The sequence below is a fragment of the Lichenostomus cassidix genome, chromosome 5, assembly GCF_008360975.1.
Source record: "Lichenostomus cassidix isolate B80296 chromosome 5, HeHo_3.0, whole genome shotgun sequence".
Classification (NCBI taxonomy): Eukaryota; Metazoa; Chordata; class Aves; order Passeriformes; family Meliphagidae; genus Lichenostomus; species Lichenostomus cassidix.
In genome coordinates, this window is record NC_139486.1 from 44784565 (window position 1) to 44807887 (window position 23323).

At 47.3% G+C, this 23323-nt stretch overlaps 2 protein-coding genes across 6 annotated transcripts in view; both read left to right on the forward strand.

Moving 5' to 3' along the window:
* Positions 1-12925, forward strand: part of PNPLA2 (patatin like domain 2, triacylglycerol lipase) — a 29637-nt gene extending 16712 nt beyond the window's left edge. The window contains exons 4-9 of the mRNA XM_085062788.1: positions 3529-3738; positions 4673-4733; positions 5522-5689; positions 6120-6252; positions 6635-6757; positions 7602-12925. Coding sequence (XP_084918914.1) covers positions 3529-3738; positions 4673-4733; positions 5522-5689; positions 6120-6252; positions 6635-6757; positions 7602-7866 — 960 coding nt within the window. The 3' untranslated portion in view covers positions 7867-12925. The remainder of the gene's footprint in view (positions 1-3528; positions 3739-4672; positions 4734-5521; positions 5690-6119; positions 6253-6634; positions 6758-7601) is intronic.
* A 1134-nt stretch (positions 12926-14059) lies between these two features.
* The window catches only part of CRACR2B (calcium release activated channel regulator 2B), a 44926-nt gene continuing 35662 nt past the window's right edge, over positions 14060-23323 (forward strand). The window contains exons 1-2 of one of the 5 annotated variants that reach the window (XM_085062780.1): positions 14273-14391; positions 18634-18756. In XM_085062780.1, the coding sequence (XP_084918906.1) occupies positions 18644-18756 (113 nt within the window). In that variant the 5' untranslated portion in view covers positions 14273-14391; positions 18634-18643. Of the gene's footprint in view, positions 14081-14272; positions 14392-18088; positions 18198-18633; positions 18757-21730; positions 21838-23323 lie in introns of those variants that run through there. The other 4 variants (XM_085062781.1, XM_085062786.1, XM_085062785.1 and 1 more) reach the window with 4 other exon arrangements.

A 23323-nucleotide genomic window follows, 5' to 3' on the forward strand; every position in this document is an offset into this window, starting at 1 on the left:
GAGAATAATGATCTGCTGCCTGCCAGAGCTTTCTTTAAATTGTGTCCAAGGTTGTCCAAGAGCAATTTATCCCTATGTGTTTGCATGTTAGAAATAAAAACAGGTGAAAGCTGTGCAGAGCAGGAGCATTTTTGATATTGCAGTCATGCTTTAAGGGCCTCCTGGCTGAGCTTGGCCTCCCTTGTGCTACATAGGTCAGTGAACATGTTAAAAGGCAGGGGTTTTGCAAACTAAATAGTCAAGAGTGAGAGGGAGAGCTACTGTAAAATGTGTGCCCTGATTTACTGTTAGTGGTCTGACCAAAGTGCCTCTGTCAGAGCACAGCATCAAATCTGCTCCCACTGCTACCTGTGTCCTAAAAGTGAGGTCAGTTTGGCTCCTGCATAATACACAGCTTGGCTGGTTTTGTCTTGTGCAAGCATGCTGGTCAGGGAAATGACCTGGAGGAGATGTCCAGTGCTGTCCAGCCCTTCAGAGAAGTGACAGAATCAGTAATTTTTTTGTATTTGCTCAGCAACTTGCAGGCAGGGCTTTCTCCCTATGGCTGGTGGGTCCATAGCAGTGGCTCTTGTCTTACCCCTCTTTGGGGCTAATTGAGGTCAGTGTGCATCAGGCTAAAATCTCAAAATTCCAAAACTGTGCACAACATCAGGGTTCCTGGAATGTGCAGCTGCCCTGGCACACTGAGGGATGACTTCCCATGGGAAAAGGAGGGGAGAAAACATGAGATGAGGAAATTTAATTCCTACCTCTTGCCCAGAAAAGCATGGCTCTTAAGGGGGATTGCTGAGGAGGTGAGAGGTTAAACTGGGTTTGGTGTGAGCTTGAGAAATGGTTTTGAAACAGGAATGCATGGTTCCTAGCATGCCTGTGGTGACTGTATTTGCCACAGGAGAAACTGACTGGCTTGGCACAAGTACTGGTTTTCAAGGCAGTGTTACTGTGTGCAAGGTACAAAATCCATATTCTGCCTACCTCCTAAATTTTTTCCAGTGTTCACTTCTCTGAGGTCTGCTAGCCCCATGGAGTGGATGATGGAAATGGGCAGGGGAGTAAAAAAAAACAAAAAAACAAAGTATTGAGAAATTGGAAAGTCACTAACTGACCTGTCAATACACACCATGGTTGTGAATTGTCTGCAGTGTGTGGGTGAGATGAATCTCTGGCGAGAGTCACAAAGCTGATTGTCAAATCATACGAGTGAGGGGCCCTGTGCATGGGAGAACATGATAAGGGAATGGAAGTGGGCACCCCAGTCTATGAACCATCCCCTAAAGCTGCTGCTGCTTGTGCCTGCAGGCAGCTGGTGCCTCCAGCCTGTGGCTCTGTGCTGTTGTGGTCTTTGCAGGAGGCTGGAGAATGGTTACACTTGGGTTACTGGAGGTTCAGGCAAATCCAAAGAAGTGGCAGCTGAGCTTTAGCGAGGAATGTTAATCAGCATTACTTGGAAGCAGTGGACTAGAGAATGGGGCATGCACGCATACTCCTGGATTTCTATGGAGTCAGAAGGCTTTGCCTGTCAGATCTGTTGTAGTTGAGCCTTTTTTCTAGGGGTATCTGTGCAGACATGCTGCCACCCTCAGGGAAATGTGACTTCTGCATCCTTACTGCAAAACTCGTGTTGTCCAGCACTAAAACTTACCTCTTTTTTCTTTAAACAAAGTGCTTACTTCCTGCTTTGCTCTGTTCTTGTCCCACTCAGCATGTAGGGATCTCATCCTTGCAAAGGGAATCAGCCAAATGTCTCCAGCTCTAGCTGTGCCCAGTCTGGCTCTCAGTGGAGCAGCTTTGGGTAGAGGATGACAGTGGCAGTTTACTGTGATTACTTTTGGCATAGGGAACACTGATACCCACTTTAGAAGGGGGAGAGGATTCAGCTGATTGTTGGCAACTCTGTTATCTGGAAAGCATCTTGTAAGCAAGCTGTGTTACTGTTTCTGACAGGATGTACTTATCCTTGAGTTTAATCTGTCCTGTCCGTCTACTTTCTTTACTGTCCAAATTCAGGTGGTGTAGGAGTCCTAAGGGTCTTGATACATAGTGAGCAAGGGCTGCCATGAGGATAAAATGTCCTGTGCTCTGAGTTTAGGCTGCTGTAGCCTACAACTGTAATCACAAGCCAACACCCATGAAGGTGTAGGCTGTATGCAAAGGTAACCCTGAGATTTAGTTTGTCTCCCAAGAAGGCAAACTGTTCTGCAGTCCACCCTGATCCTGTTGTCTCAATGGCACCTGGACTCCTATAGCTGAATTAAATTGCTTTCAGCCCAAGAGCCTGTGAACTGTTCCCCAGGCTCAGAGAAGCTGCTTGAAGAGGTCTCTGTCTTGTCTGCCATACAGAACAAGAACAAAGTACAAAGCACCCTCCAGGCAACACACCCACTGTTATCCTAGGCATTGTGCAGCAAAAGACCGATGTTGGTGGTCAGTCTGCCTGTGAGACAAGAGGATGCATGATGCAGAATGGAGCACCACCTCCTTCACTCAGCATTCCCATGCTCTGACTTGGTTTAGCCTCTACCAGATCAGCTCCTCACTCAGCAGAGAGCTGAAAGATGTTTACAGCTGCTACTAATGGGGCTGTGTAGCCCCTGCATCATGATTTTTTTTACCCTGTCTGAAGGAAAGGGATCCAGGCAGCACATGGCAGGATCAACCCTGATACAAAACCAGCAGGACTCTTCTGTTCACTGAAGTTCACAAGAGCTGGACTTGTTGCTCTGCAAACACCTCCAGCTTCCTTCTCTTTTGGCTTGACCAATATCCTTTTCCTTTTATCTTTTGCATATTGCTTACTCTGCCAAAACCTGTGATAGGGATCGTCTTGCTCAGCTCCTTGTGCAATTGTAGTATCCAACGAATGTTTTGAGAACATACTACTGGGGTTGCCCTTCCTCCAAGGGTAGTGCAAATGTGTTTATGATACAGAAGTACAGAACATTCTCTGATAAGAGAGTGCCTGTTAAGAGCAAAACCCAAGTCCCTTGTGCTCTGTTATCACACCACAGCAAGTTGATTCCCAATGTGTGTACATGTATTGGGATTGCTGCTCGATAAGTCTGCTAGCAACATATTACCTGTTTTTGCTCATAGGTAACAAACCTTCTGCCAGGGGGGACTTATGTCTGAGCTTGTTCATTTTAAGCACAAGTGAAAATTGGCACAGTGTCACAGTGTGACAGCTTAGATCAGTGCTAATTTGCACTGCAGGTGGTTGTTGGTGTGTATTATTATTTAATTGGACAGAAGTCAAACCCCATAGGACATGTAAGTCAGCAGTCACACAAGTGAATATGCCTTTCTTATTGAACACTTGTGACCAACAGACTCAACCAAGAAAAACACATAGCAAAAGGAGATTGTAAACAACACAGCTGTCCTATCATTGGTTTTTGGTTCCTCCAGTGTTGGTGGATGCACTCCATTCTCTTCCCAAGTTGTTGGCACAACTAGTAAGAGGGACACAGAGTAAAAAAGCCACTTGATCAGTTATGAGAATAAAGATTGCTACATTTGTCTTGATTTCAGAGATACGTTGATGGAGGGATTTCTGACAACTTGCCCCAATATGAGCTGAAGAACACAATCACAGTGTCTCCTTTCTCGGGAGAGAGCGATATCTGCCCACGGGACAGTTCCACAAACATGCATGAGCTGAGAGTCACCAATACAAGCATCCAGTTCAACCTTCGCAATCTCTACCGCCTCTCAAAGGCCCTGTTTCCTCCAGAGCCCCAGGTGAGTTTCCTGACCACACAAGAACCTGGGGACCATAGATCTTGGGCACTGGTTATACTGTGTGCACTTTAGCAGGAGGAGTTTTCAGACGCTGTGAGTTTTGTATCTTGTGTTTGTATTTAATGTTGACATTATCAACCCAGTGACTTGCTAAACCCTTGAGCACCTGCACAAGGTCATAATGGTGGGTTTGTTTTCTTTTGCTACTTGAACATCTGGAATTTAAGGTGGTAGCAGTTGCTTGGAAAGTATTCCCAAGTTGCTCTCTCTAGAGTAGTCTTTGCCTGGAAATCAGGGTCACTGTAAACAAAGATGTATCAGCCGTCAGAACCAATGTGCACGTCAGTGTTTTAAGGTAAGGCTGGAGCTGCCAGTATGAAGCTTCTCTCCTAAGTCAGTGGGGCAAGTGGCACTGCAAACAACTTTGTGTGCTTCTGAGAAGATGCAAATGCCAAATGGCCCTGACATTTGGACATAATAAGCATGCATTCATGTGCTGAATTAATTGGGCAAATTTTTTCCCACCCCCTCTATAGCCTTAGCTGGCTTTATCTGCAAACACAATGGCCCTTCCTGGGATCTGCAGTCTGCAGGGAAGTGTTCTGGGCTGCTTGTCAGAGTCACCATCTGAAGGCTGCCCACAGCAGCATCAGCTCTAGATGGGGAAATGAGGTAGCTGCAACTCTAAGCCCACACTTAGGTAGGATTCTAGGTGTCCCTTCCAATCTAAATTGTCCTGTGATTCCCATATCCAATGTATTGATGTTATACCTCTCATTCCTGCTCAAAGCCTGAGAAAGGCTGGCAAGAATGAGACTTGTTCTTGGGATAGCTCAGGAGTCAGGAGAATTCCTCTGAAGCCAGCATTGATGTTGGTGTTTGCTCTGCTCAGCCAATTTCCAAATGACTCTCTCTCGCCTTCCTCTGCCCACAGGTGCTGCGGGATATGTGCAAGCAGGGCTATCGGGATGCACTGCACTTCCTGAAGAGGAATGGTAAAGCATTGGCTGTTTCTAGGGTGTGCTAATTGCCTGTTCTGGGCCACACTTGGTGCCTTGGCTTTGAGGGTAGTCGATGGTGCATATGAAAGGAGGAGGGGAAGAACTGAACTGTGCCTCAGATACTGGGGTATGGAATTCTCCTTAATAAGTCTACTTCAGCACCTCAGGAGGCAGAAGTGGAGTGGTGACCTTTGCAGTTACCAACACAGTTGTTGAGCAGCAGTGCCATTTGGACCTCCCGCAGACACCCTGCTGCTCTCTGTGTGCAGCTGTGCGGTCTGTGTGGGTCTGTGCGGTGCTGCCCTCAGAGCCCCGGTGCCGGCCTTTGGGCGCTGCCGTGTGCCAGCGCCGGGCTCTCCTGCCTCCAGCCGCTGCAGCGCTGCATGTGCACTTGCTGCCACCTCGTGTCCATGGACAGTGATGCAAACCGGGATAACTGGGACAGCAGCAGTCACGCAGCTCTCTGTGTGGATTGCCCTGCAGGAGGGAAATCTTGCTTGCAAGATGGGTGACTGGCAGATTATGGCAACAAAATTCTGCAAAACAGCACCCTGTGGAACTTAAAGGGGAAATGTGAGAACTTCTGATGTGGAAAGAGAGAATGAACTTAAACCAGCAGGGTTTCTAACTCGTTTTGGTAAGGAGTTACAGGAGATGTGAGCTAAAGAGGCTGCGTATGGCCTCAGCCTAAGGAGAGTTAGGGTGAAATGAGGACTAACATTCTAAAGGTCAGGCAGGGCAGCTGTTTTGTGTCATCCTTACAGTATAACTTCTCTTGTCAGGTCTCCTGCATCGTCCAAGTCCTGCCGGTCCTCTCCTTGCCATAGAAGCACCTCCAGGAGAGAAGAATGAGGAAGAAACAGAAACTGAGGACCAACCAGAAGACAACACTGCCCTTGCTGTTGTTGAAGACCACATCTTTGAACACTTGCCTCCCAGACTGAACCAAGGTATGATTCAAAGGGAGAGATCACAGGCAATCTGCCTAGTCCTTCTCACAAGATTACTGGGATGTGTGATTATTGCTTATGGCAGTCATACCCAGTCATACCCAGGGATTGAACTGGCACTTGCTGAGGGTTAGATGGATTAGGGGTCTCAGATAAAGTCGTGGCTTGCCCTGTGGAGGCTGGACTGGGAGAGGTTGATTCATTTGACAGTGTTCTGCATGGTAAGGAGAGGAGGGGATCTTGTTGTGCACTCCTTTGGAGTCTGATAAAGGTGAAAGCTGCTGTTTTCAGCTGTGCTCAAGGAAGTCTTGCTCAGGTTAGAAATTCCCTGAGAAGTGGGAGGTAGTTGCCTCAGGCTGAGTGACCTCTGGGGTATGACAAGAACAGAGTCCCACTGCAGGGATTCAGCCATGTTTTCTTCTGCCTTCAGCTCTTCTGGAGGCTTGTGCTGAAAGAAGAAGTTTCTTGAGTGGCCTCAGCAACATGCTGCCTGTACGAGTGGCCACGGCGATGATGGTCCCCTATACGCTGCCTCTGGAGTCTGCAGTTTCCTTCACTGTCAGGTAAGCCTTGGGCTGGTGCTCTTCCCAGTGCAGAGATGTATTTGATGTAGTTGTGGTGTTTGAGTGGACAGAGAGTGGGATTCTCTCTAATTCTGCACTGCTGGTGTTCCTGGGGAAGAAACTCCTGACTGTTACCAGACATGAATTTAAAAAAATCAAAACCACCCCCCCCAAAAAAAACAGAAAAAACTTTTCCTATCTTCCTGTGTCACTTAGTTACCGGCAATTTTCTCAGCTTGAAGGAAGATTGCTGTGTGCTAGGACTTGCCCCAGAAAATGGTGATAAATTTTTGAGCCTTGAGATTGAGACTTTGGAACTGGTATTCTTTTCATCATATTCCCTGGTGTGTTCCGCTAATGGTTGTCTCCTGTCTCTTTACAGGTTGCTGGAATGGCTCCCAGATATCCCTGAAGATATAAGATGGATGAGGGAGCAGATGACAGAAATCTGCAACTATCTTGTGAAGAAAGCCAAGAAGAAACTGGGCAGCCATCTTTCAGCCAGGTATGGCTACTTTTCTTCACACCACTGTTCTGGAGGAGCCCTCCATTTCCCTTTTTGCATTTGAATTCTAGAGACTCCACTCCATTGGAGCAGAGCAAATAAGGCACAAATTGACCAGAAGGATTTACCTCTTAACCTGAAATGCAAATCTGGTCCACAGTCTCTTGGCTTCCTTAAGTATTGGATAAAATCAGCACATGGTTCCTTCCTTCTTCCCATTACAGGGCAGACCCTGTAATGAAGCTGTCGCTATAGCAGTAGGGCAGGAGGTGGTAAGTCTGATTGAAACAGTATGCAAGCTTAGTGCATGCTCCCTGTAGAAGAGTGAGATGCTTGTCTTTGTGGTGTTTGCTGGCTCCAGGGTCCCCATAAATTCCTTCCAAGAAGTACTTGTGTTCAAATGATCTTTTCTACCTCAAGATCTTGGCCTGGTTTGTGGGGGAGGGAATATTGTGGCCAGGGAGCACGAGAGAGTTTCCAAGTGAGACAGAGTGCTTTGGCTCTCTGTGTGTGTCTGTGCTTCTGAACTGAACTCCTGCAACTGCCCCTGACTTGAGGCTGTGGCAAGACTGTTGGGTGGATGAGGATAGGAAACTCTTGCAGTAGTAGGCAGAGGGTCCTAGTTGTGATTTGATCCTAGTTACAAGGGTGTGATTCTTACCCAAAAGAGTTCATGGTCTGAATAACTGAGAGATGTGAGGGGGAAAAATGGGCACACACAGACTTCTCACTAAAGTCATGTTGTCACTTTAGTACAAAACAGGACTGTGGTTCTGGAGCTTTGGTCTGGTGAGCTGCTCAAGCCTTCCCATGTACTGATTCTTTGCATGTATTTGCTTTTTAGGCTTTACTATCACCTCGAGCTTGGAGGGCCCCAGAACCTGCCAATTTCTCCCCCACCACCTTGTGGTGAAGCACTGCCCATGTGGATCAGAAGCAACCGTTCGGTGTCCGATGCCATGATGAAGTGGGAGGAGTACCAGCGCCAGCTCATGCTGGGCTTGCTCTGCATCAACGTGGACATGCAAGCCTCCCTCTTCCCTCGGGAGGGGTTTCAGATAAAGCTTCCACCCCTAGGCTGTGCAAAAGAGTGCCTGCCACTCTTCTGAGTCTGCTGCTCTGAGGGGATGAGGGTGGGTGGGAAGGGGAATGGACATGGGGTGGGACCAGTCTCATCCCTCAGCCGCAGGCTGCCCTGTGCTCCTGAGTATGCTGCAAGAGGGATTTCCCTGGGATGGAGACTGGTGGTATTGACTGTAGCCATTTGTTGCCCACTGGGCCAGGCAAGGGACCTCTGTGTTCACACAAAAGCTGATTCCTTGCTCTAGACTTGTGGTGAGGCCTGGCCATTGCCTGTGGCCAGGCTGATGCTGACCCAGCTGGGCTCTCCCAAATAGTGCACTTTGAATTGCCATCGGCTTTTTACAGCCAAATAACACAGATGTAGATGACGCTCTCAAGTTCATACAGCTTTTACCTTCCTTGGTTTTTCAGAGCATGTGTCTTGGTTCCTCTCCTTAAACCATCTAACAATCCTTAGCTCTTTGTACTACTGAAAGATGAAGTAGCCTCTTGCCAAACCAATTTTTCTCAAGGCTTTCAAATCTCCTCTTGACTTTCTTCTTTGCTGAAACCATGTCCTTTCCTCTCTCCCTTAACTGCATCTGCACTGGAAGTCAGAGCTGGTCCTGCAGCAACCTGCAATGGAACTGCAGAAGTGTAGAGAAGTTATGTGTTTTCCCTGATTTGTGTTGTCCTGGTCACTCCCTTTTTGTTTGGGGTCCTCATGGAACTGCTGTGACTTGAACTCTGAGTGTTAAATGATTGAGCTTATTTAAAGAAGTAATTTTGACAGATTTTTTTTCCAGGGAAACGTTGAATTTGTGGCCCTATTCCTATCTCTGTGAATGGAATTGGTGTGGGGTTGCCCTGATAAAAGCTCAGCCTAGCTAATTTTCAGGATCAGCTTAGCAGTTAAAAGCAATACAAAGTGCTTGAAGGAAGGTGAGAATTGTGCAGGGCATGTTATTTTTGAGAGGCTCGTGGTGGAGTGTCACAGCAAGTGCTGGGGAAGTGGCTACCTCTGACAGGGGTCAGTTGGGCTTTGCTTGTTAAGGGAGTGTACAATTGGGGCAAATTCCAAGTGGGTGATACAAAATGGATCTCCTGCCAAACTGAGGCTTCTCTCTCTCTTTTGCTCAGAAAGTTTGGTTAATGAAACTTTGGAGTGAGAAGGATTTAGGCCTGCAGCCACACCAGCATCACAGCTTGCCTGTCTCATGTTGTGGCTCACAGGTACAGCTCTGCAGTTGGCAGGAGCATGAGAAGTGAAGTGAAGACTGTTGATGCACATGCAGCCTCTTGGAACTGGCTCCTCTTTGTCCTGCCCCTTAAAAGACCAGAGCTAGTGGGTCTGTAGCAGAGCAGGACTCTGCCTTGAGGCACTGCCTTCTCAGCAGTGGTCTGGTCATGGCTTGTGTGAGAAGCAGGATCTCCCTGTTCCTCAAAGGATGAGACATGGCTTCCTGTGGGGATTGCATGAGCTTAAGTCTTCAAACTCTGACAAACCCAGCTCCTGGTATCTCTTTCTGCTGCTTGTCTAGCTGTGTGAGGCGTCTTCTACCTCTCCTAGCACAAACAGTGTGCAATGGCCAAAGCAAATATATGCTGTCTTTGCTGGGGAGCAGGACAGGGTGTCTGATTACGTAGCTTTTATATGGAATAGTGATTTTTAATAGACTCTGTTTTGCACCTTAGATTTAGTAAGAGAAAATAAGCCCAGAAGTTCTGCTAATAACTGGAGAAAGTAGTAAATCTGCATGAGCAGTGTGGGTGATGGGGTGAGTGTTGTTTCCTACGAGCACAGTTGTGCACTGGACATGGGTTTGGTGTTTGTGTGGAGACTCTGATAAGCATCAGGACTTTCCTGCAGTGGCTGTGACCAAGGTGGGAGACAACAGAGTGGGCAGCTGCAGTGCTAACCTGCTGCCCAGGAGACACCAGTGCAAGAATGAATTTGTGACTTAGACTATCACCCTACTGCCCTTGCTGGATGTAACCTACCTATGTAACACAAGGGCCTGTGTAGCTTACAAAGCAGGCCTGCACTTACGCAGTCAGATTTAGTCTTAAGCTTTGCATAGTTAAGTCAGTTAGGGAACAGGAAAGTCACTACAGGAAGAGAAAAAATTGGAGGATTCTGAAATCAGAATAGAACACTGGATTACAAAACAAAATCTTGTGATTGTCTAAAGCCTGCAGTAAAAAATACTAGATGCTAATGGAAGTGAACCAGCAACAAGCTACTGTCACTTAGTGGGAGGAAGATGAATTTGATGATAATTGGAACTGAGAAAAGGTGTTCATTTTGTGGTTTGGTATGGGATTTCTTTTCTTCCGCTGTTTTGGACTACCTTCTTTGGGGGAATAGAACATGCACAGATTGCTGAATGGATATCTCTTGTCCCTAATGCACACAGAGCAACTAGCAAGAACACAGAGATATTTGGTGGCAAGAAATTATGGCATTTTATCCAGAAGCAAAACATCTGAGAGGGGCAAAACTGCATAAGGAAAATCTTGCATTTAGAAGCTGCTGCCCTTTTAACTCTGCTTTTTTTTTTTTTTTTTTTTTTTTTGAGTTAATATATGGGTGGAGAAAATGATGTAACTATTTTTTATCCCTTCTTCCTGGACTGGTAAAACCACTGAGTAATTATGGAAACCACTAAACTATGAAACAAAATACTCTTGGCAACAGTATTGTAAGAATTTGCAGTTTGGCACCCTTATCCCTTGCCTTTTGCATCAGAACTGACTGGTCTGGTGCTGACTGGGCTGATGCCACTGTCTTCCAGAGCTCTGATCCAGAAGGCTTGGGGATTCTGGTTTCTGCATTTCAAGAGACCAGCAGCTGTGCCTGGTAAAAGGCCTGAGTTTTGTTCTGTGTTTCACCTCATCTGTAGTTTAATTTATTGTATTAACTTGTCAAAGAGAAACTTTTGTACACTTCAAACTATAACCACAAATCAAAGCCTGGCATTAAAAATAAAGGTCTAACTCTTCACGGAGGAAATTCCTGCTTTTCCTATGCTAATATGCAGGGTGTGAATGGATACTGGGAAAGCACCACTCTGTATTAACCCTTTCTTTGCCTGTTTTTAGTCCCCAAGTGATACAATGGCTATTGTGTGATAGCTTTATAGATTTGAGCTCTGATAAAGGAACTGCAGATCTGTCAAAAATACCTCAAACTATCCTCGTCTTCCTTTTGAAAAGTTTCACCCATTTGCTTGAAATTCTTGCTGCTCATTCATCACAGATTGCAATGGAAGAAGGAATTAGGGAAGATCACCTTTCCCACTGATGTAGAAAAAGGGCTGTGTCAGCTTGTGAATAGCTTTTTGTTATGCAGTGCTGCCTTGTCTAGATGAGACCCCACTCTTTTTGAAATCTCTGGAAACCTTGTGATAGGCTCTGGATTGGATATGGAGGGCTTTATTGTGATGGTGCTCACTGGAACTGTTCAACCTCCTTGTTCTGTGTGTACCTCATGGCATGCAAAACTACCTTCTGGGCAGCCTTGCCCATTAACTACACTTGCCAAGTCCATAGGAACAAGGTGGTCTGTGGCTGTCAGTCCCTTCTTCAGCAAAATGTGTGGCTGGGCAGCCCAGCAGGCAGTTGCCATGGCCTGTCTGCTCTCCAGTGGATGGTGAGTGCGAGCACAGGTTCCTGGACAAAAATTCATCCTGCAGTCCACATGCAACGGTCCTTACAGCATTCACTGGATTCCTGCAGGAGTCCCAGCCCTTGCCATTTCCACTGTTTCACATAAAGGGTCTGTGCATTCAGGAATCCACTTTTTTTTCTCCTTCCTGTGTTATTACTTGCTGCTTTTAACAAGGCTAGTGGTGACCTTGTTGTGCATCTAACCAGCCCCTAACCTGAACAACACTGTAGAGTTGTTTTATGTACAACAGTCCATGCCTATGGCATGCTCTGTAGCCCACAAGTAGTGTGTAGTATAATTGGTTTGGTTTGCTGCCTGCCCTATTGCTAATATTGTTGCAAGCTAATTTTCAAGGGATAGGAGAAAATACTGACCACTATGTATAGGATCTAGGAATTGTTTTCTCATGGCTTCCTGGAAGGCTGTGTACCTGCAACACTCAGACCAGAGCATAAAAGAGAATCTGCTGTCTGCCAGCACTGGGGTGTCCCTAGTACTTTTATATTCCCCAGTAGTTTTATTAATTTTTTTAATGATCTAATAATTCACTACTTCCTTGAAAAAAAGAGCTCTCACTTTTGCCAAAGTGGTTGTGGGAGAAAAACTTGAAACTGTGTGTGTTTTTCCCTTAGAGGGGGTCCATTAATACAAAGCATATGCCACACGTGGTGGGTGGCCACAGTCAGAGGGCCTTGCCAACAGTTTTCTCATGCTTTGTTTCTGTCTTCTCCTTAAATCGGTGAGAGAACAGACCACCTCACCTGGCTGCCACGTCAGCCAGCTTGTTTGTGCCAAACACATGCCGTGCCTTTTCAGGGGCTCTGGCCTGCTTGTCCCTCTGGTGTCTGCCTTTCTGAGTGCAGCAGTGCTCACTCCCCTCTCCTCTCCCTCCTTCCCCTTGTCTACACTGGTGGGATGTTGCTCCTTTTCCAACCTGCAGCCAGCTCCACTAGGACAGCCTCTAATTTATGCATCCATCTCACTCTGTGGATCCACATCAGCCCTCCTTTACAGGGAGGAGGAAACTCTAGTTCCAAACAGAAGACTTTGAAATGTAATTTTTAAAAAAATACCTCTTTCTTCTGGGGTTTTCTCTTGTTCTTGAAAACAGCATCTAAAGCAGCTCTTTGAGCTATGTGTGTCCTGGGACTCCACTGCTGGCACGAGTTTGAGAAGACCCTTAAGCACACAACACACGTGGAGATCCTGTGGAAATTACTGGTGTCAGAGCAGCAACTAGACCAGCAATAGCATACACAAGTTACGTATTTACGTGGCAATGTCACTAAGTAGTGTTCGCAGTCACTTTAAAAGTTCAGTATTAAATTGTTGATGCTTTTTTCCCTCCTGTTTCTATTTTCTAATGTTTTGCTGAAGAAAATGTAACTATTTATTTTGGCAGAAATATATCTTCTAATAAAAACTTTCTCAATATATTTACCTGGTTGTGGTAGGCTGCTTGTCTTGCTGTTTAAAGGTTTATTAAGTATTTTTTGGATGCACTGTATGAAGTGGGTTTGTTTTGCTAGGCCCAAGCCCATTTAAATTCCTCTCAGGGTAAACATATATCAGTACAAAATAAAGGGCGCAATAACCTAGAGGTGGAAAAAGGGTGCATTTTGGTCCAGTTCTGATTTACTCAAGCCAAAATGCCCCAAATGGTTTTAGCCTCTGTTTATTGGAGCTCTGTGGTAGACCCGGGTTTCCAAGAGGAATTCGGCGCCCTCTTGTGGGAGTAGCAGGTGTTTGGCAGCTGTGAAAAGGTTAGTAAAACGTAATTCACAAATTTGAAACTTCTCCAGCACCAGACCACCTCTTGGGGAAACTGACCTCCCTCTCTAGACCCATTTTTCCCAGCTGGCGAAATCGATGATACTGGCTGTTGTGTGTCTGCCTATTCTGACAGAGAGCGAGGTCTGCCCCGGTTGCTCTCCAGCCGGAGCACATGGAAACCACGGGCCCTTGGGCTGTGGGAAAGCAAAGGCTTTTCTTGGTGCCAGCCCAGGGATCTGGCATGGCCGCGCAGCTGGGATCGCCCGGAGCAGGGACAAGAGCCCCACGCAGGCTGGCGTTTGGCGCTGCGCCTGTCAGGTGGGCGCTGCAGGGTTGCTCTTCGTCCGGGCTTTTGACAGCAGGAAACTTTAGGAAGAGACTTTGTTATGTGCTGTAACGTGGCGGGGATGAGTGCTGTAATTAGCATTACAGCATGCAGCTGGTAAAGCAAACAGCTTTCTTAGCCTCTAATAACTGCAAAATAACAAAAACTGCAGCTCTGTCCTGTTAATCGGTGACACGGATCCTTTTCCCACAGAGCTGCTCGGCGCTGCCTGCGGCTCCGCCGGCGAGCGGGGCTGGGTGCGCGGCTTTCCCGGCCCTTGGGGGTGTTGGGGCTCGGGCTGAGGGCAGTTCCGCTTATCCCGAGGGCCAGGAGGGGCCCGGCCCGGCTCCCGCTGCCTCCCGCCCGCCCGGCGGCTCCGGCCGGCCGCCCGCGGCTCCGCGCATTTCCGGCTGGGGCCGCTCCGGCGCCCGCGGCGGCTCCTCTCCGGGCAGGGCGGCCGCAGGTGCCGCTCGCTCCCTCCGCGCCGGGCCAGGTAAGCGCCGTGAGGGCAGCGCCGGCGGCGGGGAGCGAGGGCGCGGTGCCCCGGGCCGGTCCCCTCCCCGGAGCGGCTGCCGGCTGCGCCCGGCCGGGACCCGCAGCCGAGGTGTTTTTGGGGAGCGGCTGCCGCAGCGAAGGCCCCGCCGGCACCTTCACCCTCGCGTAGCCGGCCTGCCCCGCACCTGCTCTGTGGGCAGAGGGCAGCGGAGGGCTGGGGGGCCCTGCGTGCTGCGGGATCCTCGCCTGGCCACAGCCGCACACCTGCCTCGTCCCCAGCTGTCGGAGTCCCTCGCCGGTGACGGACAGGTACGGAGCACCCGCGTTCCTGAGCAGCGCTGCCTTCTCCAGCGCACAGCGCTACTGAGGCGGAGCTGCGGCCGTGCCACGGGACGGGCAGCGCTGCCCTGGTGGGGTCCGGGCTGGGGAGCTGCTGCCTCTTTCACCTTCTCTCCTCTGTCGCTGTGAAGTCTGCAGGCTCCTTTGATGGGAGGTCACGGAACTTTGCTCTTGCATGCTGGACGTGAGCGGAGACCTTGTTATTTTCTTTTATTTTCTTTCAACATCGTTTGTTCAGGGGATGTTCTTACTTGCTATGGTCCAGGTGCAGATGACACTGCACCACACCATTTAATTCTGCAGGTTCCTATGATAGCTGTGTTGATGGTACTTCTCCTTCTCTGGAAGGAAAAACATACCAGAGGTTTCCCTCTCCTAAGGCTGCGGCGTCTTTAATATCTTGTGTGCCTGGGATGCACTTCAGTGAACTTGTGTGTTGAACCTAAGTCCTTCCTGTAGGACTTCCTGAAAACAGCTGAAGGGAAAAGAGGCCAGCCTCAGACACAGGGAGATGGCTGTGCTCGGGGATATCCTGAGGAGGCAGGACAATCCAAACACAGCTTCCTTGCTTAGTCGGGACCTGTGGAGTTCTTGGTTATTCTGATGGACATGATGGCTGTTCTGCGTCAAGGGGTGCTTAGAAAACCTTAATTTCTAGCTTTGCCTTATGCAGGCTCAGAGCAATAGTATCTTATTTTTCATGTTCTAGAGCTACATTTGTTTCTGAGGATTATCTAAGTAGTTATATGTAGATTTATATATATATATATACACACACACATCTGAGGGCTATGGAAATTGCTTTTATTGATCAAACAGATAATCAGTTTAGTCTGTCCTTTCACTGGTCAATTCAGGTGGTCCAGAGGAGGTTCTGAAAAACTGCAGTGAGCTGGGGTGGAAGAATCCTCTCTTTTACAGGACACCCTGCTCCACAGAGACTGATGTGAGGCCTGAGACACAACATTTTAGAATCCTTCACAAGATGGTATTAAATGTCTCTGAAGCTACCTTGCTGGGCAAACAGTATTCTCATTCCCTGGAGCATCACTCTTCTCTTGGTTTCTTGTGGCAAGCTACAGTGGGTAGTGTGAACTGTCCAACTGGAAAGTCTGCTTGGCAGTTTTGTCACCATCAGATAGGAAAATTTCTCCCCCACACCCCAATTAGATGCATCTGATGAATCAAGACCCTACAGTCTACTGATCTGAAGATGGCATTGCAAAGGAGGGCTCCAGATGGGGCTGTCTTTAGCAGCACACAGACAGTACTGGGGAACTGCTATTCCTCGTGACTTTGCCAGCTTCAGAAAATAAATTAATGGGATGAGGACAATTGACAGCAACAGAAATCACATGGACTCAGCTCCATGCACAATGTTCTTCATGGTCAGAGAGCTTTAAGGTTATCGATCCTTATGTACAGCAAAGATGGCTCAGTTTCCATAATGCAGCTACTCACTGTCTAAATCTTTTTGATTTCGTAAGGCTGGTCTGGGGATTGAATCCTCCCTTCTCTCCTCCCCTGCTTGCAGGAGCTTCTCTTGGATTTAAGGACAGTGGCAAGAAATTTCAGCTGTAGCAAATGTGTCATCTTCCACTGAGTGGAGCAGTGTCTCCCTCTTTCCTGCCAGATGCCACAGCTGGCTGTCCATATGAAGTCTGTGGTGGAAATAGTTGGTTTACTTTGTACATCTGAATCCCTAATGATTCGTTTGTTATCCTACCAGAACAGCAGAATTGCAATAATTAGTAAGAGTTTCTGTCCTTTGTCACTGTGTATCCTTGGAGGTATCCCTAGCCCAGCAGCTTGAAAGGGAGGTGCTGTGGATGTCCTGACTGCCCCTCCTAACATTTTTCTAGCAATGGTCTCTTTTCCTCATCCAGCATCCTGGACCTTTAATTTCTTGGCTGACGCCAAGAAGAATTTCCTTCTGCGTGGCCCTAATGCACATTTTGCACAGCAAACCTGACCTCTGCAGCTTTGCAAGGAGCACTGGGGTGGATTTACTAAGTACTCCCATGTGCTTCTGCTGCAGCAAGGAGCACCATGTGCTCGCCTCTGGCCATACATTCAAAAGGTTTGCCAGCACTAAGCTTTTCTATACCATCAGCCAGACATTTGAAAAAAGAAAACAGACCAAAACCATGGCATGACATAAATGTTTTTTGGGGGTTTTTTGGGTTTTTTTTTAATAATGTTCTTAATTTGCTTTCTTCAGCTGATTTCTGATTTTCTTAGAGATTTCTGCATGTCTGTATAAGCTGCCCAGAATGTTTGAATTTCAGCTGACTGCAAAACCTAAGTGCCTGAAGCAGAATAACGAATATTGTGAGCTTTGGGAGAAAACAACAACAAAAATAGTTGTGTGCTGTGGGTGGGTTGTGGTTCTGTGGACTCTCAAATGAAGTCTGAAAAGTCACAGACATTTCCTGTGCTTAGTTCAGGTTGGGGTAACATGATTGGGAATTCCTGTGGACTTTTTAACCAAATCCTTTTCTCTCAACTGTGTGTCACAGAGCTCTACAGCAGGAAAAAATAATGTCTTGTGCTCTTAGAGACTGTGGCTTTAATCATAGGTTTGTTTTGGAGGAAATGAGGTATGGTGCAATGCTTTGGAAGGGTACAGACTTCTTATCTGCTTGGCATAACTAGAGGAAAATCTGTCAAGTAAAAAGACTGAGAGCAAGGAGGCTTGTAACATCCCAACTTTCTATCTAGTGAAGTGTGTGATTGCAGTTAATTTAGCAGAGATGTCATCTGAAGGAGGAGCTCTTGCCTCTGCTTCTGTAGCTTCAATCTCTGCCAGTACCACACTTTGTATCCCTTTTCTGCAGCAGTTACTGGCCCCATCTATGTGGAAGGGACTGCCTGGTTCAGAAGGACGTCTGAGGATTACACATAGCTGAAAGCCCTGCAGGAAAGGCTTGTGTTGTTCTGGGGATGGCAGGAGACCTCTGAAAATGTGCCTGGCAGCCGTGAAACTCCTGAGATTTGCTGTGGTAGTCCAGCACTGTGTGGGCTTGGGGCTGGCTTGAGCTCATATTGTTGGTAAGATCCTGGCAGATGCAAAGGTGTCCCTACTCACAGCAGGTGATTATCACAGGCTGAGGCAACCTGTGTTTCTGGAGAGATGAGACTATGAACAAGGGGAAGGCTTTTAGGACTTATCCTACAGCTTTTTGAAAGAATTAGCCTTTAGCACATGTGCTGGATGAAAGTGAAGCAGTGCAGTGAAGGCTTGAAAAAAGCCTAATTGTTGTAGCTGTGCAATAAAGGTAACAATATCTGCCTGTTTATTGCTTCCTACCTCAAGCTCTTCCAATGAATAACAGGCAGGATATCTGCAAACCTTTGGAGGAGTAGAACTGGTAGCTGTGTGGTGTTAAAAATAAAATTGTGCAATGTCTAAATATATCATTTAGGCTGTGGAAAGCAAACCTTCTGGGAAAATTTCAGCTGTGCTAGGATATAGCTAGGTGAGTCCAGCCTCTGGAAAAGGAGGATTAGAAGGAGACAGCAGGCTTGCAGGCTAGCTGTAAACCCTTGGCTGAGCATGATGGGAGCTGGGCAGAGGTGTAAGTGCAGGGAGGCAGATCTAGCATATCCTACAGAACCTGGTGGCCCTCACTGTTACAGTAGCTGAATTCCTATCTATCTCCTTCAGCATGACATCTGCAAAAGTAACACTTTGAACTGCCTCAGTTTCCCCTCTTCTTCCCTCTGGAGAATGAAGACGAGGAAGCCAGTCTCATCTCCAGCTGGGAGCTGAAGTGGTAGGTGACCTATAGATTGACAGCATGACAGATGTTGAAGTCTTCTCTCCAGACAAGTGGTCTGACTCCCTGTAAAATACTTCTTTGTCTATTGTCAAGGACCTGTGGGGCTGAATTGTGTCTAGGGAAGGTGAGCTGTATGCTTGTGCCAGTACCTGAGTGGAAGGTGGGATGAGAAGTGTAAATGTTGCTGAGCCTTATTTTCCCCACAGCCCTGGTTTGTGGACTAAATGCCCATTTTTTGTGGGGTGGGACAGGCATGCCAGCAGAGCCATCCTGCTCTGGAGTGAACTGCTGCAGGCTGAAGCTCCTGGCCTCTGCCCAGCTCCCCTCATCAGCAGGTGCTGAGCTACTGAGCTTTGCCCAAGAAGAAAGACAAGCGTCATCATTGCTTAGATAAGATAAAGCATGACCAAAACCTTGTTACCCTTGGCAGGTGTGGCTAGATGCTGACTGGAATTCATGCAGCTCGGAGGAATAACCAGGCTCTTCAGCTGTGGGGAGGGTGGCAAAGCCTCTTTAAAACGTGGAGACTTGATGCTGCAGCCCAACAGGGAAGGTGAGTGTACCCCAAGGGATGGTGGCAGCAAGGGCCTGAGGAGTGTGAGTGAGTGAACAGCCACCCAGAAACACTGTGGGGAGAAGGACTTCTGCTGTGTGTCCCTGTGCCTGTGTCCTGCTGCAGACTCTGGTGTGGATGCTGCTCCATGACAGTTCCATCAGTTTGGTGCCCTCTGAGCAGTGCTGTGTGGGTGCCCTGGTGTCTAGCAGAGCTGAGCCTTTTCATCAGCAGTGTCTCTCTCTTCTCTTTCTGTTTTTGAAATTCTGAGGTATCTGTTGTCCTGAATTGTGTCCTTCTGTCTGAGATCATGGGAACTAGGAAAAAAAAAAGAGATTTATTGGAGGGAAAAAGGACATGTGGGTGGCCCCACAAAAGTGCCCATTTCTTCCGTTGTACTCTTTGCTCCTGTGCTTGAGAGCTTCCTTCTTCCTTATCCTCTTTGGCTCTTTAAGGAGTTTGTGAGATGCTTGCTCTACCTTTCCTTTCTCCCAGACACTTAGCCAGAGGGGTAATCCTCTGCTCCAGCAGAGGTGCTCAAAACCTTTTGATTTAATGAATTTCCTATGGCACAAAGAGTCTTTCGCTTCCTATGCAAATCTGGTTGCTCAGTCGAAGCTGCTAAATGCAAATGGACCACTTGTAGCTGTTCCCTCTCCTGCGAGTGGTGTGGGCTTTATACAAAGCTTGAAGATAAGACCTCAGAGCTGGGAGAGCAGAGCAATACACAGATTTGTGCCAGAGAAAGGTCACCATGGCTGTAGTTCACCTGTTCCCAGACTTGTGAGGTGGGATACTAGGCAGGATATCTCAAACTGTTGGTATCAAATAAATGAGTATTTATAGGAATGGATTAACATCTCCTGGTTGTGGCTGTGGGGGGCTTGGTTGGTTATTGTCTCCCTTCTCTTCTTACCAAGCCAAGTGCAGAATCTGTGCCGACTGGGATTTGGTGACTCAAGCCACTCTGACGCCTGGATCCCTTTATTCAGGCTGGGCAAATAATGTTCAGTCTGTAATCATGCTTGAGAGCTCTTGCTATTGCCCTGGATATGGGGAGCTGTAGTGATGCTGAGATCGGCTTAATCCAATTCGATCTGAAAATCCACTGCTCTGAACAATAAATGTTGCATGTGGGGGATGGTATTCAAGTGTCTTTACTAAATCAAAAACCTTTTAAGCATTGCTAGATGAAGCCTTTTTCTTTTCAATGTGTACAACTAAATACACAGGATGTGCACTATGGTTGAATTAACATTACTGTGGGAACCATAACTTTTTATATTTCCTGACCTTTATCCATGTAACACTAAGGATTCATTACTGTGCCTCCAAAGTGTGGAGGTTTTGGGGGAGTTTTGTGTGTTTTATAAGCTTTTTTGTTGTGGTCAGTACTGAGAAAACCTTTATAAAGAACCCCAGGAAGAGATTAGAGGCAGGACAGGGTGCAAGGTGCAGGAAAGCAGTTTGCTCCCTTTTTTGTGCTGTTCGAGCAGCATCCCAGCCAAGACCATGGGTCAGTGTTAAGCAAGACTTCTGCAGCAATGGTGAGCTAAATGGTGAGTAAATTCTCCTGCTTGGAGACAAATACCTCACTTCGTATGGATTTGTTTGGGTTTTTTTTTTTTCTTTTTTTTTTTTGCCCTGACTCCACTGTTAGAGTCTGCCCCAAGGGATTTGGGGTCCTGCAGCTGAGGCAAAGCTGAGCCTGTGAGGAACAGAGAGGTGATGATTCTGCTCTGAGTGGAGCAGAGCTGCCCTCTGCTAGCACAGAGCCCTCCCAGATGGCTCAGGGGAGCTCTCTGGCCCTGTTCAACCTGTAGTAAAGACAATTGTGATGATTTGTAGTAGGCTATGTCCATTTTTTAGTCTGGGTGTTGAAATGTTAAAATAAAGGGGAAGAACCTTTCTTTGCCTTTGCTTTCTGCGGGTCCCATTTGCTTGTTGCTGGGAGAATGGCACTGTTCGGAGCTCCTCTCTTTGCAGGTTGATGAGGTCTCTGCTGTTCAGATACCAGCTGGAGTCTTCTCAGTGGGAATTTGGGGAAAGAGGGGTTTTCCTCTCTGTAGAGGGTGGGCTTGCCCACTCCTGACTTGTATGGCAAAGCTTGTTTTCTGGGCAAATACTACCCTTGAGGGCTGACACAAAGAGGCATTTGGGGTAGGGGTGAGAAAAGGGCATACCAGTTGATGAAGAGCCAGCCTGCCACGGTCCCAGCACTCTCTTTTTTCGCTTTCCTTTGTTACCTTTCCTGAGAAGACCTCAGGCTTCACTAGTGGGAGCTGACACAGTTGAGAGCATCTTCATGCTGCCTGGAGACTCAGGAGCTGCCACTGAGCAAGAAATCCCCATCAGCATCTCCAGCTGTCAGCAGGCAGGGGTGGCTTTGCTTCCTTTTGGAGATGCTGTGGGATGGAGTGGCAGGATAGAGGGTGGCATCTCTGGCTGCTTTAGTGAGATAGTCCTGGGATGTGCACGGCATCCCTGGTGTGTGTTTTATGATGCTTTGGAAATCTGCTCCTTGCCCTGTCATCTTATGCTTTGCTTTTCTCTTTTCCTAAGTTCTCTGTGCTGCTCTTTGTAAAACAGGTTGCCAGCCTTGTAGAAACTGGAGTTAAACCTGAGGCAGGATTCACAGGGGTGGTTTCCAGACCTTCCCTGATTGAAACTGGATGGGGGGTAGGCAGCAATCTAAGTACGAGCACACCTAGAGTTTCTCAGGGAAGGTACATTCAATGTGAGAAGAGGGTCATCTGCTTTCTTACCCCTTCTTCCCCTCTTGCCTAAGGCAGCTCAGAAACAAGCCCTTCTCCTTCCCAGCTGCGTGCAAGGCAGGATTACAAGGAATTTACCTTGGAAGTTCAAGTGCAGGTTTTCTTGTGCTGCTGTCTGAACTGAGGGCTACTAGGCTGTGTTGGAAAGGGGCTGAGATGCGTAGGGAGCAGTGCAAACCACACCTCCTGGCTTTGACCGGCTCTGATCCTCTATTTACAGTGGCAGTGTTCCTTCTCCGCTAGCTTTTTGCTGTGGAATGTACTGCTGGCTCCAGGGAAGGGGAGCAACACTGTCCTGCTGCTCGAGGTATTTGGGGACACCTGCAGAAAGAGAAAATGGGGTGGAGGGGAGGGAAGAAAGTCTCTCTCATTTGGGCAAGGAATTATTTTAGCAGGAAGTCTGGACGAGTTTGAGAGTTGCTGTATCTCAGCAGAGTTTCTCCCTCGGAATTTTCTGTTCTGACTTCCTGCTTTTGCTTTAAAGCAGCAGAGTGGAGCTCACTGAGTGCAGTGGCATTGTGTATCACTGCAAAAACCAGTTGTTAATTACTGTGACAGAGGAAGGAAAATTGATTGGTTTGTTTTCAAGATCTGGGGGTCATTAATCAATAAATGCCTCAGTTTGGATCACTCAAGGTGTTTGTAAATGTTGAGCTGGAGAAACTTGCTCTCAGTTCTGATGTGGTCCTGCAAGATGCTTCACTGATTCTAGTGACTTACTGATTTGGGAAACTGCTGATTTGGAGTAATGGCTAAATATGAGAATGTATGAGATTGTGATGTTTTCTTAAGAAATGGATGTCTTGAGCTGGCCAGAATAAACACTAAGGATTTTCTGCTGAATGCTTTCTGAAGACAGCTAGAAAGTTTTCTTTAAAAGCATTTGGCAGGAAATATTCCACTATCTCTCATAAGCATATCTATTCCCCTATTCCCTTCCACCCATTTTGGTAATCCCACATCACTGTTCCTGCTGTGGGCTTTTGACTCAGTGACAGTTTTTGTCAAAGAGGGGAATATCCCACTCCACCCAACCCTCCTCCAGTAATTTTGCTTTTCCCAGAACAGTTGTACCTCTTGAACAAAAACACCTCTCAAGCATATGCTTCCAACTTTGCTTCAAATGCTGTTCCTTGCTTTGATTGTTCCTTGCACCAAGCCGTGCCAGGAACAAGTGCCCTTCAGGTGCCAGTGTTAACCTGCTTTGTGGAGGAGCAGTTCAAGGCTTGTGGCTGCTCAAAACACTTTCCAGTTTTCTGCCTTGTAGAAATCTGAGGCTTTTAGTATTGTGTTGTGATTGTCCCCTCTGAATGAGAAACGGAGAGGATAATTCTGGTATCTTGTACTAGATCCTGGAATTCTTGTACATTCATACCAATCCTTTTTTTCTTTTGGGATGGGGAGTGGTGCTATTGAGATTCAAGACTTTACCTGTTCTCCCCTCAATGATCTGACAGCCAAGAGGTGTCTCTACTCAGGGCATGGATTTCACCCTTTTCCTGTGCATAGGTTACACTGGTATTTCAGGGAAGGTGTTTTGCACAGCACAGCCAACACCTCCTTAGCTCACAGGAAGGAGTGAATTTTTACCTTTACCCTCACTCTGAGCAAGTAGATCAAGAGGTGAGAGGTAACCAAGTGTCACACACCGGTGCGCAGGACAATTTTCCCCTCTGGGAGGCAGAGAATGGGTTAACCATCTTCTCGGAAATTGCCTTCACCCACCTGCCTCAGCTCTGTTTGTTGTTTGAACAACATTTGCAGAAAGGTCAAACTGTCCATCCATCCCTGCT